At 45.6% G+C, this 18,756-nt stretch overlaps 1 protein-coding gene across 1 annotated transcript in view; it reads left to right on the top strand.

Moving 5' to 3' along the window:
* WSB2 (WD repeat and SOCS box containing 2) overlaps window positions 1-18,756 on the top strand; it is a 70,091-nt gene that overhangs the window by 34,673 nt on the left and 16,662 nt on the right. The window contains exons 4-6 of the mRNA XM_077462061.1: window positions 3,920-4,173; window positions 4,358-4,489; window positions 5,896-5,996. Coding sequence (XP_077318187.1) covers window positions 3,920-4,173; window positions 4,358-4,489; window positions 5,896-5,996 — 487 coding nt within the window. The remainder of the gene's footprint in view (window positions 1-3,919; window positions 4,174-4,357; window positions 4,490-5,895; window positions 5,997-18,756) is intronic.

The following is an 18,756-nucleotide window of genomic DNA, read 5'->3' as shown; positions in this document are numbered from 1 at the left end:
CTGCTTTGAAGGTCTTACCAGTACTTAATCTAATTCTCTACAGGGCCTCCACCTGACATTGTCATGGCACATTTTCTATTTGAAATGGAATTTAGCGTTAGGGAAATTTTGTGTTGAGTGGTCTCTGCCCACTGTAGATGCTCCAGTGGTTCACCAGAACAAACATACAGTCGATTGGGTTGATGTTCTCACCACCATCAGGATTTCACTGACAGACTCCCTACTTGGGACTAAGTCCGAAACCACTAAAGTGACTCTCTGTCCTCTGTTGGTGGCAACTTTGGATTTAAACCTTGTCACTATCTTATTACATTGTCAAAGCCTGAGACCCTCCAATTACCTCTGCTCAGTCTTCTGCATGAAGTTCACATTTACTTTAGCAAGTGAGGGACTGTTTCTTTATCCTGCTGGGCCCCTTGGTAGTTGACCGCCTAGTAGCTTGGATGCTCTTTAGTCTTCACTCTAGTCCCTCAAGTCTGGCGCCTTCTTCAGCTGCACTTCCTCACCCATCTGGTATTGCTGCATCCCATTGCATCTTCCCAGTCCTATTTAGATTCCTTGCACCCTGGGACCTCTACTTCCTACTTTGATAGGCAACTATCCTTAGAGATTGTATCCCTAAGGACTGTATGCCACTCAAATTCACTCTTCTCCCAACAGTCAAGTCCTGTTCCCTAACCTCTCCTCAAACCTATTCCTCTTCTGAGGACCCATTGACCTGCAAAATCCACAGGGATCAGTCTCTTTTGGCTCCCTTCCCCAACAAGGACCTGATTATTCTGTGTCCTCTAACAGTTATAGACCCTGTTCATAGCACTGGCCCTTATGCCCACCCTAGTGCTTTTTCCTGGCCTCCCAATTGTGGAACACTCAGAAGACCTCTCCTGAAGAGCACAGTTTCCTGGATTCCTACAGTTCGTGCAATACCTATCTTATGCAAACTTTGTCTAGATACAATTTGCCAACTATTTAGTACTAGTAATCTCGGGGCGCCTTTAAGCTGAGCTGTTCGACCCATGTCTTTGCTTGGAAAGGTCACTCCCTGTGCACCTTTTGACTTTTCATATGTGTTGCAGACTTTTCTCCTTTAGGCTCTTTCAGGGCCTTCTCATGTAGTCTCTCAGCCCCTTTTGGCCTCACTAAGCTAGGGAGTTTTAAATCTGGCCAAGGCACCAAGCTTGTCTCTTCTAAGAAGTATCAGACACTATTCACTGGTATCCGAACAGGTCTCTTCTCACCATCCAGGAAACTTTCTCTCCTAACAGATACAGTATCTCACAAAAGTGAGTACGCCTCTCACATTTTTGTAAATATTTTTTATATATTTTCATGTGTCAACACTAAAGAAATTACACTTTGCTACAATGTAAATTAGTGAGTGTACAGCTTGTATAACAGTGTACATTTGCTGTCCCTTCAAAATATCTCAACACGCAGGGATTAATGTCTAAACCGCTGGCAACAAAAGTTAGTACACCCCGAAGTGAAAATGTCCAAATAATGCTCAAAGTGTCTATTTTGTGTGGCCACCACTATTTTCCAGCACTGCCTTAACCCTCTTGGGCACAGAGTTCACCCGAGCTTCACAGGTCGCCACTTGAGTCCTCTTCCACTTCTCCATGATGACATCGCAGAGCTAGTGGATGTTGGAGACCTTGCGCTCCTCCACCCTCCATTTTTGAGGATGTCCCACAGATGCTCAATAGGGTTTGGGCCTGAAAGCATGCTTGGCCAGTCCATCACCTTTTACCCTCAGCTTCTTTAACAAAGTGTAATTTCGATATATAATAGAATATTTACAGAAACATGAGGGGTCTACTCACATTTGTTAGATACTGTATATCATCTTGCCTGCCCCTTGAGCCTGGTTCTCTGGAACAAAGAGTTCCAGAGTCGTCAGCGTTATCCTGTTGGTCTTCTGACCTAACCCCCACTGGATATTACCTGGGCACTGCAAGACCTCCCCTTTCAGAAATATTTTGTAACACGACATGTAACAGACCGGGTGACCTACTCCTTATGCTGCACAGTGTTGAATGTGTCATTCTTGATCGCACTCTTTTTCCCATATTCAAGATATTACCTTCTGGATGTTCCACCTGATGCCCCCCCCCCCCCCCCCCCATTAAAGAGTGAGGGCTCAATATGTGTGTGTATCTCCTTTTCTCCAAATAAAGAAGGTGTTCATCGATGAAAAGTCCTGTCCTCCTTCTGGATGGTCAGCAGGCAGGACATACTAACTCTGCTGCAGATTTTCCCTAAGGGTGGTAGGATAAAGTTGGGAGGCCTTTGGGGTACCTTATTACTATAGAAATGGTTATCCCTTGACAACATTTTTCTAAACTGGTCTTTTCTATGGATATGCTATCTCTCCAGATTTCCTTTCCCTGAAATCAAGGGTTGGGAATCTAAGGTTTAGGCTTTTCCTAAAGGTAATCACTTTTTTTTTCTTTGGTATGGTGTTTTTTTTTTTTTTTCTTGGGGGATGTTTTTTCTCTGGGATTTGGTCCAGTAAATATTTTCGGGGAAATTCAATAAATCCCTAATGACACGTTGCTGTGGCCCTTGGAAAGGGCCTGCATCAGATTCAATTATCTCTGCCGCTTTTTTATGTCGTTTTGACAAAGAGGCAAGACCTCGAAACATGTGAGACCCTGTATGCTCACTGGCACTATGGACTCGGCTAATATGACCACCTGAGGACTTTCTGTTAGCAGTGATGCACTTTCAGCCTGATAGAGCATCTCTAGTGTCCTCGCTAGCTCGGATGCTGCAGCTTCCTGCACTTGTATCGTCCAGGGAACACAGATCTTACCACATTATAACCGCTGGTCAGGTCATTTGTGAAAGTGCTCCCCAGACAAGAGTCCCACCTTGGTTTAGATATGCATTTCATCCACTGCACACCGCGTAAACCAGTGCAAGCAGCATTTATGACTGCTGCTTTTATGTGGATAACATTTACTCACTATGGACTTTATTTTTTAACCCTTTATTGAATCAATAATGTGTCCATTGGATTTTATATGAGATTGGCATCTGGGCAGATTAATTCAGTACCACCATAAGAGTGTTTGTTTATTGCCTGGGCATGCATTTGAGCATTATGTATGGCATTGGAATGAGTCAATAATTGGCACTAACAGCGCAGCCAAGTAATTTATAAATGCATCAGCACCATCATCTAGGTTTATTAGTACACCATATATACTCTCAAGGGCCTTGTGTTGTGTTGTGTGTTACTTTTTGACTTCTACCCCCAAGTGGATTTCTATAGCAGCAGGACTGTTGTGACTACCTCTGTCACTACTGGTCAGTAAGGTTTTAGCTCCTTGGTATATTGTTTTTATTTATCCAATGTTCTAAAGTGTGTCTTACACCACATTTCTTGTTGACCACGTTATTTGTTTCGACCAATGTTTTTAGTGCATGGTTAGTTGGTCCTCCACTCTATTGATTTGAGACCCATAGCTCTTTCAGTTAGCAGTTTCCTCTTAGCGGTGATTATCTTTCCTGGTCTGGAGCACCAGATTGATATTGTAGCCTTGATTTGGGCACAGTTTCCTTCAGATACTCTTCTGTAGCATGATCTCCACATTTCTTGGATCTTTCAGTGGCTGTTGCCCACTCCTTAGACAGGTCCCGCTTTTTGTGTTATTGACTTTTATATTTCTGGCTCACGAAACAGAAGCATGACCAATGAAGGTGGGGTTACACAGGGGCTGGCTTAATTTTGTTTGCCAGTGTCCCAAACTCCTGAAGGAGGCAGTATAAGCTGAGAATTTTCATGTTTCATGTCTGCAAGAAAAAGATTTTATGTTTAGTACAAAAATCTTGTTTTCACCTTCTGATCGAAATGCTTGTATAGGAGCAGTGCCATTTTTTCATTTTCAGTTACTGAGAACTTTTATTTTGCCAGACGAACACCATCCTACAGGACGAAAAGTCAATGCTACAAGAGTGCAGAGGTCACAGGAAAATGTAATCTGAAAGAGAAAATTTTGGACTGTGGTCAGATTGTCTGGAGCTTAGCATTTGGCTCCTCCTCTTCACCAGCAGGATGGAAGTTGTGGCCACGTTCCAGGCAACAAGCATCTGGATCTATTAGGTCTTGGCAGCTTCTAGCAACAGGACTTTGTGATGGTCACGTCAAAATATGGGAAGTGCATACAGGTAACTTGCATGAACTAAATTGCTTTTTTTTCTGCATACTCTGTTACTCATCAGTGATTATTTTTCTATATTGTAGCAGCGTTTACGATTGTGTTGCACTGTTCATAAACAGTGTTTGTCAGGATTTGTGCTTTGTCTTTCCTGTCGGAAGGAAAGGAACTAATTACCTCTATTACTTTCACAGGTCGTATGCTCTTCAATTTATCCGGGCACCAAGATGTGGTAAGAGACTTGAGCTTCACTACAAACGGCAGCCTGACCCTTGTCACTGCATCCCGAGATAAGACTTTGCGTATCTGGGACTTAAAAAAAGATGGTATGATTTTTAAATTTACAAGAACTTTTTATCTGCTAGAATAAACCGAGAATAAAACTAGATGTTTTCTAAATAAACTAGTTAATCTGGTAGATCCCATGTAGAATTTAAACTAGTTAGTGTTTTTTGGTTTTTCTCATGCTTTAGTCATTCTTTCAAAAAAGATTTCTTCTTTGCCAGTGGATCAGTAATTACCACAGATGCTCCCATTGAAAGAAAATTAAAGTGGTTGTGAACCTATATAGATATATATCTATAATACCTAGTGAAGTGACTAGCCTCAGGTTATACAGAGATGAAACAAATCCCCCCTACATAAGTTGTATCTGTTTATCTGCAGCCATCTGTTCTCTACATTTTTTTTTAAAACGCAGGACTGTAGTAAATGGTTTGTTTGGACCAGCTTGGTCCAGATTTAAACTTCACTAAAAGCTGGAGATCAGGTCTGGGTGTACCCGTGGCAAAGCTTTGAAGTACCAATTTAATTAGCATCATTTATGTCCAGTTATATATACTCATGCTAGTATAATTACCTGAAGTGTATTTTTATTTATATAGTTGCTTAATCAAGCGTTTTCCCTGGTAAAAGCATTTACATAGGAGTGTGTGCAAAAAGATTGCTGTCATTCTGTCTGGTTATATACAGAGCTCACAAGTTCAGGTTGAAGTCACAGTCATTGTTTGCAGTCCGGGGTGTGTGAATTTCTGAAATAGTTCAGCATCCGTAGCTATGCTTTCAGGAAAGTACACACCCAGTTGTCATGTAGAACTGGAAATGCAACTAGTTAAAATGGCACATATACAGATACACGTAACAAGATACTTTGCATTGCATTTTAATAATGAATGGGCATTTACTCAACTGTGTCATCAACTGCTAAAGTTAATTAGGCACATTACAATGTATACTGTAAACCACACTGTTTTTGTCACTACAGTGATTTGTATAGCAGTCCCAGAAAATTACTGTCACACTTAAGCCGGCCATAGCCCTCAGGTTGCAGGAAAGAAAATCGCTAGATTGCTCCATCAACACGGTCAATGTAGATGCAACCATTCACTAACTCGTGCAGCATAGTAATACTAAGACTGGAGTTATAATTTTACAGGTCTCAAAAGCTGCTGTACATTTTACCCCAGTATGTGGACTAAGAACTTGCAAAATTTGCAGCGTTATTTTTATTTTTTATTTTTTGGCCTGTAAAAACACACCTCTATGACTAGGCCCAATGGAAGCAACCATTCACTGACTTATGTATCCTAATAATAGCAGAGAAGCCAAACTCAGTCACTTTCATTGGGTGTCTGGGCAGAACCTGGGCAGCCACAGGATTCCTATATGTAGAGCTAAGACATGTTCAAGCTGGTTTTTGGTAAGGTCTGATTGTCTGATTCTGTGTTTTTAGGTAAATTGATCCAGGTGCTATCTGGACACATCCAGTGGGTTTACTGCTGTTCCATCTCGCCAGACTGCAGTATGCTGTGTTCTGCTGCTGGGGAGAGCTCGGTGAGATACCCCATACTTTATCCCCTTTGTCGATTGCAATCAGTACACACAACTCCCCCTATCAGCCTATTAAGTCAAATATTTCTGAACTGTTAGATTTAACAACAAATAATTGCAGAGTCACATGTAGTGTTTTGCTGAGGTTTAAAAGGATTATGAAAGGGCTTAGAAGACCCATGGCATCTGCTAGGAAGGATCTGTTAGAAGATGACTTTATACCCTGGCATGCACTGACTTTCAGTTGGTTACAAAATCACCTTTGGGCCTCATGCACAGGGCGTTTTTTGCCATCTCTACTAGATGTCTTTCTTCCTGGCAGCAGTGCCTGTAGACTTTTGTTTATTAACTTAAGGAGCGGGCCTATTTTTCAAACGTGTTTAAGTTAAAATCATCTTTTTTTTTTTTTTTTTGCTAGAAATCACTTAGAAAAAAATATATATAATGTTTGGGGGTTTTAACGCTCTAGAGAATAATATGGCAGCCATTGCAATACTTTGTCACACCGTATTTGTGCAGCGGTCCTACAAGCGCACTTTTTTTGGAAAAAATACACTTTTTTAAATTAAAAAATAAGACGGCAGTAAAGTTAGCCCAATTTTTTTTTATATTGTGAAAGATGATGTTACGCCAAGTAAATTGATACCCAACATGTCACGCTTCAATATTGCGTCCGCTCGTGGAATGGCAACAAACTTTTATCCTTTAAAAATCTCCATAGCCGACGTTTTAAAAATTCTACAGGTTGCATATGTTGAGTTAGGGGGCTAGAATTTTTGCTCTCTAACTATCGCGGTGATACCTCACGTGTTGTTTGAACACTGTTTTCATATGCAGATGCTACTCGCGTATGCGTTGACTTTTTATCTTATTTTCTTATTTACTTTTTTTTTCTTTTTACACTGTTCTTTTTATAAAAAATAAAAAATTTGGTCACTTTTATTCCTATAACAAGGGATGTAAACATCCGTTGTAATAGGAAAAAAAGCATGACAGGACCTCTTAAAAATTAGATCTTTGGTCAAAAAGACCTCAGATCTCATATTTACACTAAAATGCAATAAAAAACTAAAAACAAAATTTCGTTTGAAAAAATGTCCCTTTAAGAGCCATAGGCGGAAGTGACATTTTGACGTCGCTTCCACCCTGATAATATGGAGCCGGGCGGGGACCATCTTCCCCTCACATACCACATAGGGGACAGGATCTGATTGCACGGGGGGAGGGGGGGACCCTCTCCCACCACCGATAATAAGTGATCTTGTGGTGAATCAACCGATGAGACCACTTTTATCTGAAAGCGTACCGCCCGCTGAAGAAGTGGATACCGGGGTTATGGCAACTAGCTGCTGCCATGACAATGATATTCCACTTCAAATTGCTGTGGTATTATGACGGCGTGCAGTCCGTAAGTGATTAAGGCTTGTAAATGTGTGTGGCATGTTTAGACTTGTCAGTTGCTTTGGGCGCTAATTTATTTCATTGGTCAGAATAAAAATGTATCCTGGCCATTGAAATGAATTATTATTATACAGGATTTATATAGCGCTAACAGTTTGCACAGCGTTTTACAACATGGGGGCAAACAGCACGGTTACAATACAGGTCAATACAGGAAGGATCAGATGGCCTTGCTCATTAGAGCTTTTTAACGCCCAAGCGCTAAACGCACCTAAGGATGCACCAACACGTGTTTGCATGCGCCAAGCTTTTTTTCTGCCAAAACACCACAGGCTCCTGGACACACAGGCAGTGAGTTTTTTAGTATTGCTTTAAAGTGTCTACAGCTAAAACCTTTTTGTCTAGTTTTGGGTGTGAGGGGTTAGCAGCCCTATAAAAATTTTTTTAAATCCGAACTGATCTGTAGAATCAAAAGAACTCAGGTTTGCAAAACTGCCCATATAATAAGTCCCCTTTTCCTGAGAAATTATACTGTATTTAAAAAAATATATATATACCGTATATACTCGAGTATAAGCCGAGATTTTCAGCCTCTTTTTTGAGGCTGAAAGTGCCCCCCTCGGCTTATACTCGAGTCATCGCTGTCTGCCCGCTCGATCAGCGTGTCGAGCAGACAGACAGCGGCCATTCTATTCAAAAGCCGCGCCTCCGGCTCCGCCTTCGCCTGTGATAGGCGGAACACTGAATTTCCCAGCAGCCTGTGTTCCGCCTATCACGGACGTCGTATCATCCTCGTACTACGGACGAGGATGATACGACGTCTGTGATAGGCGGAACACAGGCTGCTGGGAAATTCAGTGTTCCGCCTATCACAGGCGAAGGCGGCGGCGCAGCTTTTGAACTTTACAATGGCCGCCGACGAAGAGGGCACGGGACGGCACGGCACGGGACGGGACGGGGGCAAGGCAAGGCACGACACGGGACGGATGCAAGGAGGCAAGGCACGGCACGGGACGGAGGCAAGGAGGCAAGGCACGGGACGGAGGCTCGGGACAAAGGTAGGCTGGACACACACACACACACACACACACACACACACACACACACGGATGGAGACACACACAGGGATGGATGGATGGATGGATGGAGACACACACACAGGGATGGATGGATGGAGACACACACACACAGGGATGGATGGATGGATGGATGGAGACACACACACACAGGGATGGATGGATGGATGGACACACACACACACAGGGATGGATGGACGGACACACAGGGATGGACGGACACACAGGGATGGACGGACACACAGGGATGGACGGACACACACACAGGGATGGACAGGCATGTCTCACCCTCGGCTTATACACGAGTCAATAAGTTTGCCAGTTTTTTTGGGGGTAAATTGGGGGCCTCGGCTTATATTCGGGTCGGCCTATACTCGAGTATATACGGTATATATATTTTATTCGTATATTGCACAGATATATATCTATATCTCAGCCCTCAAAAATTCCATTCATTTTGCAAGTGGAATTTAGTGGAGGGCAAGTGAGGAGCAGGGGCGGACCTGGCTGATTGCTTCTGGCAGAAGTAGTGTGGCTATCAGATTGGCCCAGAGGTGGGTTCCCTGCCCCCCGGGCCGTTCTGATGCCCTGTAAAAAAAAAAAAAAAAAAAGCCTGCACCGCTTCTGGCAGTAGCGATCAGCCAGGAAATGGTCAGAAGAATCGTGCATTTGGAGGACACAGAGTGGAGATCTCCCGCTGAGACGCGACTTGTATATGAATAGCTCTTCGATGTCAAAGTCCTGCCTCCAGACCAGCATTGGACAAGTATGCTGTCTATTAGATTCCAGGAGGCGGGACCTCATTTGACAGCGTGGCTATTCATATACAGGCCGCATCTCAGCGGGAGATCCCGCTCTGTGTCATCTGGCCGCCCAATCCTCATGATTCCTCCTTGGTGCGTTGCTGAGCACAGATGTCTGATGAAGCTTTTGGGCAATGATGAGGCTACACTTATGGGCAATAAGAGGCTGCATGATACGCTGCACTGGTGGGCACTGATAGGCTGCACTAACGGTCACTAGTATGTGGCACTAGTATGCTTCACTGATGGGCACTGATATGCTTTATGTTAATATAGTTAAAATAATATTTATTTTTGGAACTTAATTCTGCATAAAAACTTTTAGCGTGTAAATTCATGAGATAATTTACTAGGGTGTGTTTAGGGGCGGACATAAGAGTAGGGGTTGGGTGGGGCAACTGGTGGCGAGTAACTCTTAAGGCCTAGCTAGTGGCTCAGGAATTGAAATTTTGAGCCGTGTGTGTGTGTGTGTGTGTGTGTGTGTGTGTGTGTGTGTGTGTGTATATATATATATATATATATATATATATATATATATATATATATATATATATATATATAATGTATGTGTGTGTGTGTCCATACAATATGATGTATGTATGGTCCATCAGGGTTTAACAGAATTGCACAACCTGCAGCGCCTTTATGTTGGATCACAGAGAAAATAGCTAGTACCAAAGATAAGAACATAAACAGGGAGCAGGCATGTGCAAGCGATGTAACCATTTTCACGAGAAAAACAATATCCACTCGCATCATCAAGATACTGACACGCAGTATGTATCCACAGGCATAAGATATCTGCAGCTCAAGGATTTACAATGGCTTGAAAAAGTATTCATACCCCTTGCACATTTTGTCATGTTACAACCAAAAACATAATTGTATTTTGTTGGAATTTTATGTGATAGACCAACACAAAGTGGTGTAGTGGAAGGAAAACGATAAATGGTTTTAAAATTCTTTTACAAATAATTATGTGAAAAGTGTGGCGTGCGGGGCGTGGCCTGCTGCTGCATGGTGTAGGACGCTCTTTCTGTGAGCTCCGGCTGCCTATCATCCTTTCTACCATCCTTGCGGACCCGAGAGACTCCTTTACCCGCTACACTACTCTGCCTCCCTCGGGAGAACCACCCGCGTTCATGTCGCCGCCAAAGAAATCCCAGGGAGCCCTTGCTAAGTTGGGAAAGTTTCGCGCGGATGCTCCGGACCTCGTGGAGGAAGATGGCGCCGCTCCGGGCCCGGCCGCCGAGAATCCTCCCTCAGGCGACACGGCGCGCATTCTTGAGGCCGTAACCCTTTGCCGAACCTCCCTCACCTCCAGGATAGAGGAGGTGAAGGTTGACATCTCCCTCATCCGCCAGGATATGCACAAATTGAGGGAGAGGGTCGGTGAAAGGAGCGCAGGCTGGGCCAGCTGGAGGATGACATCCCTCCCCTTCAGATCTCCACTGAACGACTGCAGCACCAGCTCACCGCTGTCCTGTGCAAACAGGACGAACTCGAGAACAGGATGCGACGCTGTAACCTTCGCTTTGTGGGGTTGCCGGAGAAGGCGGAGGGCTCTGACCCCCCCGCATTCCTTGAACGCCTGCTAATTGCCAACTTTGGCCGGGAGGCCTTCTCGTCCACCTTCGCTGTTGAGCGCGCCCATCGCCTAGCCTCAAGACCTCCGCCCCCAGGTGCCCCACCGCGAACATTCATCGCAAAGATGCTCAATTACCGCGATCGGGACGCGGTCCTGCGCCTCACCAGGGAGAAGGGTAATATCCCCTATGATGACAAACGTATCGCGGTGTTCCCGGACTTCTCCGCAGAGATTCAGAAGAAGAGGGCCCAGTTCACGGAAGTCAAGCGCCAACTCCGCATCCGTCATTTAGTGTATGCTATGATGTTCCCTGCTCGGCTCCGCGTGGTGCGTGATGGCAAGGCACACTTTTTTGAAGATCCCTCGGCTGCTCTTTCCTGGCTGGAGCAGCGCCCGGACGATGCCCCTGCCTGACCCTGCTGGTCTCTGTGTGACATCTATGTGGCCCTGCAGTTGTTCCTTCTCTGCAACAGTTAACCGTCAACCATGCCACTAGCCGTGAGTACCTTTGATTCCTTGTCACCCTCCCCTGGCACGGTGGGCCCCCCCTCTCCCCTGCTACTTTACAGAACCTGCGTGCTTCTATTTGTACTTTGCATGTGCTGCATGTCGCCCTGACTTTGCTTTCCCTGGGTCCCCTCGTCCCACAAACATTATTGCAGCCGGGGACATGGACACCGTGTTTGGCGAAGACCCTTCCATGCCGAACCCTCCTACCCGGCCGCACTGCACAGTTGACTTCTGTTCGCCCCCAATCCCGGCTGGGAAGGTGCCCGGTCACATATGCTCTACGCTCCTGTACGCCTCTCCTGCTACCCATGGTGGCCGGGCGCACTCCCCACTGTCATTTCAAGAAATGTTTCCCTGGCCGGCCTCAGTTCCCCTATGTTTTGCGGGTTACTGTGCACTTGGTTTGCCCTGCCGGTCCAGTGTAGGCACTGTACTGTTATTCTTTGTTTTTTTCAGTTCTTGTTTGTTGCTAACACACCATGTTTTTTTTCTGTTTGAATTTACCAATCCATGTCTGACAGATACTCTGCTACCTGTTCATGCATCTCATGTATTGCCTGTGCTACCTCTGGTATGTGTTTGTATTCTGGGGATAGCCCCCGTGATGGGTGGTGGTGGTGTACTCACCCTGTATGCCGCCCCTCGCGGGGGCTCCCACGGGCGGGTGGCTGGGGCATTCTGGGTACCACTTGTTTCATTATCCTGCACTGTGCCTTCCATTTGCTATGGCGACCCTTAAGGTAGTCACGTGGAATGTGTGTGGCCTGCGGGAGAGATCAAAGAGGGTTGCGGTGCTATCCCACCTTAAACAGTTACGGGCTGATGTAATGGTTCTGACTGAGACGCATATCACGGGCCAGCTGCAGTTATCCCTTAAAAAACCGTGGGTGGGATGGATGTATCATGCTCCCTATACTAACAATTCTAGTGGTGTTGCTGTCCTGGTGGCCAAATCTGTCCAATTCCGCCTACATGATTTACAATCCGATAGACGGGGTCGCTTTCTATTTCTGCATGTCACGATCGGGGGTCTTGAATTTTTGTTGTTAGCCTTCTACATTCCCCCACCTTTTCAGTTTGAGGCCCTCCAGCAGGGAATTGATTTTATGCTGCAACATCCCTCTCTGCCGACTCTATGGCTGGGTGATTTTAATTCTGTAGTGTCCCCTGTCCTGGATAGACTTACCCGCTCCCCTGGTCCCTCTTCTCCCTCGGGTCGGACTAGATTCGGCAATTTTCTTGCCGAGTTTGCCTTGACAGACGTGTGGAGGTATAGTTATCCCACCCGTAGGGAGTACTCCTGCTTCACGCCAGCGCATGATGCAATGTCCAGGATAGACCTGATCCTGTGTTCCCCTACCCTGCTTCCATGCCTTTTGGATACTGGGATTGGGACTAGGGTCTTGTCCGATCACTCACCTTGCTGGGCCCGGTTTCGTCTACCCTCCGCTTCGGTATCCCGCCTGTGGAGGTTGAACCCGTTCTGGCTGACGGTCCTTCCTGATCTGGAGGCCGTTCAGAGGGAGTGGATTCATTATTTTCGGACTAATATGGACTCTGCACCGTTTGGGCTGGTCTGGGAGGCTTTTAAATTGCACGCCCGCATGTTTATGTCTACTCGTGTTAATCAGTTTAAGAAATCCTCGGGACTGGCGTTGCAGCAGGCCGAGGAGTTGCTGTGGGAGCTGGAGAGCGCGTTTTTTGCGCATCCCACTCCCTCCAACTCCTCTAAACTGAGACTACAGTCTAGACTCACCGATCAGCTGCACCTGGCTGGGGCGGAGAGGAAGGTCTTTTTCAGCAAGCAAAGAGTTTATGAATATGGAGAGAGGGCTGGGAAACTGCTGGCCTACATGGCACATCTGGACCACAGCCCTCCGGTTGTGGTGCAGCTCCTGTCTGCGGCGGGAGTCACGCTGTCGGATCCACAGGAGGTGGCTCAGGAGTTTCGGCGCTTTTATGCCGAATTATATACCTCTGAAGCTGACGGCTCCTTGGACGACTTGCGTGCCCTGCTGCAGACGGTTGACTTCCCGGTTCTCACGGACTCCCAGGTGGAGATTCTGGAGGCTCCCATCACAGACAAGTGTATAGCAGAAGCGATAGCTTGCTTGCCACCTTCTAAGGCCCCAGGCTCAGATGGCCTTCCTCGGGAGTTTTACACCCAGTTTCAGGAGGCCCTGATCCCCAAGCTCCATCTGCTATACACCCACATATTTGATACCGGCGTACTCCCTCGCTCCATGAACGAAGCGCTGCTTGTCCTTATTCCCAAGCCGGGTAAGGACCCCCTCTCCCCCGAATCATACAGACCCATCTCGCTCCTGCAGCTGGATGTTAAAATTTTGGCCAAAATTCTTGCTCTCAGACTCAACAAGGTAATACTCCATCTCATACACACGGATCAGACAGGCTTCATGCCCAGGAAAAATACTGCCTTTAACCTAAGACGAACCTACAGGCCTCTCATGACAATATTGGTTCCGGGGTTGTTGTTAGTTTGGATGCTGCTAAGGCGTTCGACTCGGTGGAGTGGGGGTATTTGTGGGAATGCTTGCACAGTTTTGGCTTTGGCCCTAAATTTGTGCGTTGGATACAGCTTCTTTACCAGGCCCCCACTGCCCGAGTTCTTGTCAATGGCCAGATCTCCAGCCCTTTTTCCCTGGCGAGGGGCACGCGACAGGGCTGCCCCATTTCGCCCATGTTGTATGCATTGGCGGTGGAGCCCCTGGCGATTGCCATCAGAGCGCACCCGGGTATCCGCGGCCTCCGCGTGGGTCAGTTATCGGAGGTCATCAGCCTCTATGCGGATGATATGTTGCTATATTTGGAGGACGCTGGCCCCTCCCTGGCGGCGGTTTTGGAGGTGGTTCGCAGCTTTGGTGCTTTTTCGGGCCTCCGCATAAATTGGTCCAAGTCCCAAATTCTCCCCATCGATATCACAGCCCCCACTAGGGCGCAGACCTTATTACCTCTCGAGTGTACGGACCGCATTAAATACCTTGGTGTACACTGCTCTCGCTCCCCCGCGGACTATGTTGGCCTCAACCTTGAGCCCCTTTACCCCCTTTTGAAACGGAAGACCCAGGTGTGGTCCAGGCTCCCCCTCGGGGTCATGGGCCGCCTGGGTCTCGTTAAAATGATTCTACTCCCTAAACTCCTTTACATTTTTTGGCATGCCCCACTTCATATACCGTCGCGACTGTTCCGTGATATGGAATCGATTCTCAACTCCTTTGTATGGGGCTCTTCCAGGCATAAGTTGGCCTGGCAGACCCTCAAGTGCCCGGTTCGTCTTGGCGGCGCTGCCCTCCCCGACCTGGAGCTGTACTACTTGGCCTCCCAGCTTTCCCACTTTTATTATTTGAACACGTATGACAAACTAAGGTACTCCCTCCTGGTGTGTGCCGTGATTACAGATGTCATTGCGCATCCCTTCCAAATACTCTTTTGCAGGCATAGAGCTGTCCCCTACCTGTCTTATAAGCACACTATGATTGCGCACCACTGCCGATTGTGGCGGGTGGTGCAGTCCAGATCTGGGGCCCCCTCCTTGCATGCACATACACCTCTCTGGGACAACCTCGATATCCCGGAGTTGCTGGGTATACCGGACTACAAAATATGGATATGTAAAGGGGTCATATACCTGTCTCAATTTTATGCGAGTCACGGTGTTAAGACTTTTCAGGCTCTCAAGGATGAGTTTGGCCTCCCGAACCATCTGTTTTTCCGCTACCTGCAGGTCCGCCATGCACTGCAAACTCAGTTTGGTACTGCGCCTCCGATTCTGGTGCGTACCCCCCTGGCGAGCCTGGCTCTTGGCAGTGATTCGTATAAACTTACCTCCACCATTTATGCACACCTCCTCACTCCTCGGGCTACGGCCCATGCTTATAGTCTTAAACCTAGATGGGAGGCTGACATTGGACCGATAGAAGACGAGCACTGGGGTGAGATGCTGTCGGTGTCGACGGAGGTCTCCCCCAGACTGTCGGATAGGCTGACTCACCTGTATATACTCCATCGCTCCTATGTCACCCCGGGAAGGTTGGCTAAGTACAAACCCGGACTTGATCCTGCATGCCCCCGCTGCGGCGACCCAGCCAGTACGTTTTATCACCTCATCTGGACTTGTCCCCCCATTCAGAGGTATTGGGCTCAAATAATCCAATTCCTGCATGACCATATGGGGTCCCCCCTCACACTTTGCCCACGCCAGTGTATCCTCGGCCTTCTCCCCCTTCAGGACGAACGTAAATACCTTAGGATACTTTTACAAGAGACTCTTTTCGCGGCTAGGATGCAGATTGCCCGACTGTGGCTCAGACCAGACCCCCCGACGCTCCAGCAGTGGAAGAGAGCTGTTAATCAGACTATACCCTACAAAAGACTTATTTATTCCAACCGAGGGTGCCCTGCCAAGTTCCATAAAATATGGGATGTGTGGCTGGATACTCCCCTTAGCTGCACTGGGTAGATGATGTATATTGGGGGGTGGCAACAATCCTCTCTACCAACTCTGTATGGGCACTTTACTATGTGTATACATGTATTACCCGTATTCATGATTTTTGTTTACGCTGTGTTTCTTTACCTGTCACTTCGAACATGGAGTGTATCCCTTTTCATGGTGTGAGGCGCCTGTTGCGCCTAATTCTTGTTTGAGTATTGTAATGTCATGTTTTTTCTTTTATGCTCAATAAACTTCACTTTGGTTAAAAAAAAAAAAAGTGTGGCGTGCATTTGTTTTCAGCCCCCCTTTTAGAGATAGATCTTTGTAGAACCGCCTTTCACTGCAATTACAGCTGCAAGTCTTTTTGGGAATGTCTCTACCAGCTTTGCACATCTACAGATTTTTGACATTTTTGCCCATTCTTCTTTGCAAAAAAGCTCAAGTTCTGTCAGATTGGATGGAGATCGTCTGTGAACAGAATTTTCAAGTCAGAATGGCTCAGTCAAGGCCAAAACACATGAATATGCTTTGATCTGATTCCATTGTAGTGCTGGCTATATGTGCAAGGTCGTTGTGCTGCTGGAAGGTGAACCTCCACTCAAGGTTTTTTGCAGACCCTAATGGGTTTTCTTCTAAGATTGCCCTGTATTTGGCTCTATCCATCTTCCCATCAACTCTGGCCAGATACCCTGTCCCTGCTGAAGAAAAGCATTCCCACCAACATGTTTCACGGTGGGGCTTTTCTGCCACACATAACGTTTTGCTTTTAGGCCAAAAAGTAAAATTTTGGTCTTATCTGACCAGAGCACCTTCTTCCATGTGTTTGCTTTGTCCCCCACATGGCTTCTTGCAAACCGGACTTCTTATGGCTTTCTTTCAATAACAGCTTTCTTTTTGCCACTTATCCATAAAGGCCAGATCTGTGGAGTGCACGACTCATAGTTGTCCTGTGGACAGATTTTCCCACTTGAGCTGTGGATCTCTGCAGCTCCTCCAGGGTTACTATGGCTGCTTCTGTGATGAATGCTCTCCATTTGCTCGGCCTGTCAGTTTAAGTGGATGGCCATGTCTTGGTAGGTTTGCAGTTGTGTAATACTCTTTATTTTCAGATGATGGATTGAACAATGAGATGTTCAAACCTTGGGATTTTTTTATAACCTAACTCTGCTTAAACTAAGGTTCTCCTAACAAACCTCTGAGGGCTTTACAGAATAGCTGTATTTATACTGAGATTAAACCACACACAGGTGGACTATATTTACTAATTAGGTAAGTTCTGTAGGAAATTGATTCCACTAGATTTTAGTTAGGGGTATCAGAGTAAAGGGGGCTGAATACAAATGCACACCATACTTTTTAGATATTTATTTGTAAAAAATATTGAAAACCATTTATCATTTACCTTCTACTAAAATTCCAATAAAATACATTTGTTTTTGGTTGTAACAAATTTCAAGGGGTATGAATACTTTTTCAAGGCACTGTAGTCAGAAAAGCAGTCCCCAGGGTTTGTGATTAACCACTTAAGGACCAAGTCTCTTTTTTACACTTGTTTACAAGTTAAAATAATTTTTTTTTTTGCTAGAAGATTACTTAGAACCCCCAAACATATATATTTTTTCTAACACCATAGAGAATAAAATGACGGTCGTTGCAATACTTCCTGTCGCACCATATTTGCGCAGCTGTCCTACACGTGCACTTTTTTTGGAAAAGAACACTTTTTTTTTTTAATTAAAAAATATGACAACAGTAAAGTTAGCCCAATTTTTATTTTATATTGTGAAAGATAATGTTACGCCGAGTAAATTGATACCCAACATGTCACGCTTCAAAATTGCACCCCCTCTTGGAATGGTGACAAACTTTTATCCTTAAAAATCTCCATAGGCGATGTTTAAAAAATTCTACAGATTGCATGTTTTGAGTTACAAAGAAGAGGGCTAGAATTTTTGCTCTTGCTCCAACGATCATGGTGATACCTCACCTGTGTGGTTTGAACACCTTTTTCATATGGGGATGCTACTTACATATGCGTTCTCTTCTGCACGTGAGCTTAGGCCGTGTTGACATTTTTTACCAGTTTTGAGTTAGAGGAGGTCTAGGGCTAGAATTATTGCTCTTGCTCTAACGTTTGTGGCTATGCCTCACATGTGTGGTTTGAACACGGTTTTCAAATGCTTCTGCGCACGAGATCGTCAGTACGGGGCGCTTTAAAAAACATTTTATTTTTTCTTATTTATTTTACTTTTAATTTTTTATTTGGTGTCACTTTTATTCCTATTACAAGAAATGTAAACACCCCTTGAAATAGAAAAAAAGCATGACAGGACCTCTTAAATATGAGATCTGGGGTCAAAAAGACCTCAGATCTCATATATACACTAAAATGCAATAAGTAAAAAAAAAAAAAAAAAATGAATAAAATAAAAAAAAGTCACTTGGAAAAAATAAAACGATTCTCCTTTTCAGAGCTATAGGCGGAAGTGACGTTTGAGAGGAGAGGACGCGATCGTCTGCACTTCTACCGTCAGGTCTGATAAGTGGCGGAGACCACCAGAGCGTGGCGGGAGGGGAGTGGGCACCTCTCCCACCACTGATTTAAAAGGGATCTTGTGGCGTATCTGCTGTGGAGACCACTTTTATCCTAAAGAGAAACGCATGGCGTTCCTGAAATTACTGAAGTTATGGTAGCTAGCTGCTGCCATAACCCCCGGTATTTAGCGTCAAAGTACTGACGTATGGGTACGTCATTTTGCGTGAAATGGTTAAGGACTTCTTTTCTGCCTAAGGTGTACATTTATCAAACCGAGATAATTTATCCCATTTCAGTTCTCAGCGAAAAATATCTTCTCTCCTGGCACCCTGCTTATGAAGCGGAGAACATTTGTTCTCAGAAGAAGATACGTTTTTCCTCTGAGAACGCCTG

This window comes from Lithobates pipiens, unplaced genomic scaffold, assembly GCF_037356315.1.
Source record: "Lithobates pipiens isolate NorthernLeopardFrog02 unplaced genomic scaffold, aLitPip1_a1.2 Scaffold_3, whole genome shotgun sequence".
NCBI classification, from domain to species: domain Eukaryota; kingdom Metazoa; phylum Chordata; class Amphibia; order Anura; family Ranidae; genus Lithobates; species Lithobates pipiens.
This window is presented reverse-complemented; position numbering and strand designations above follow the sequence as displayed.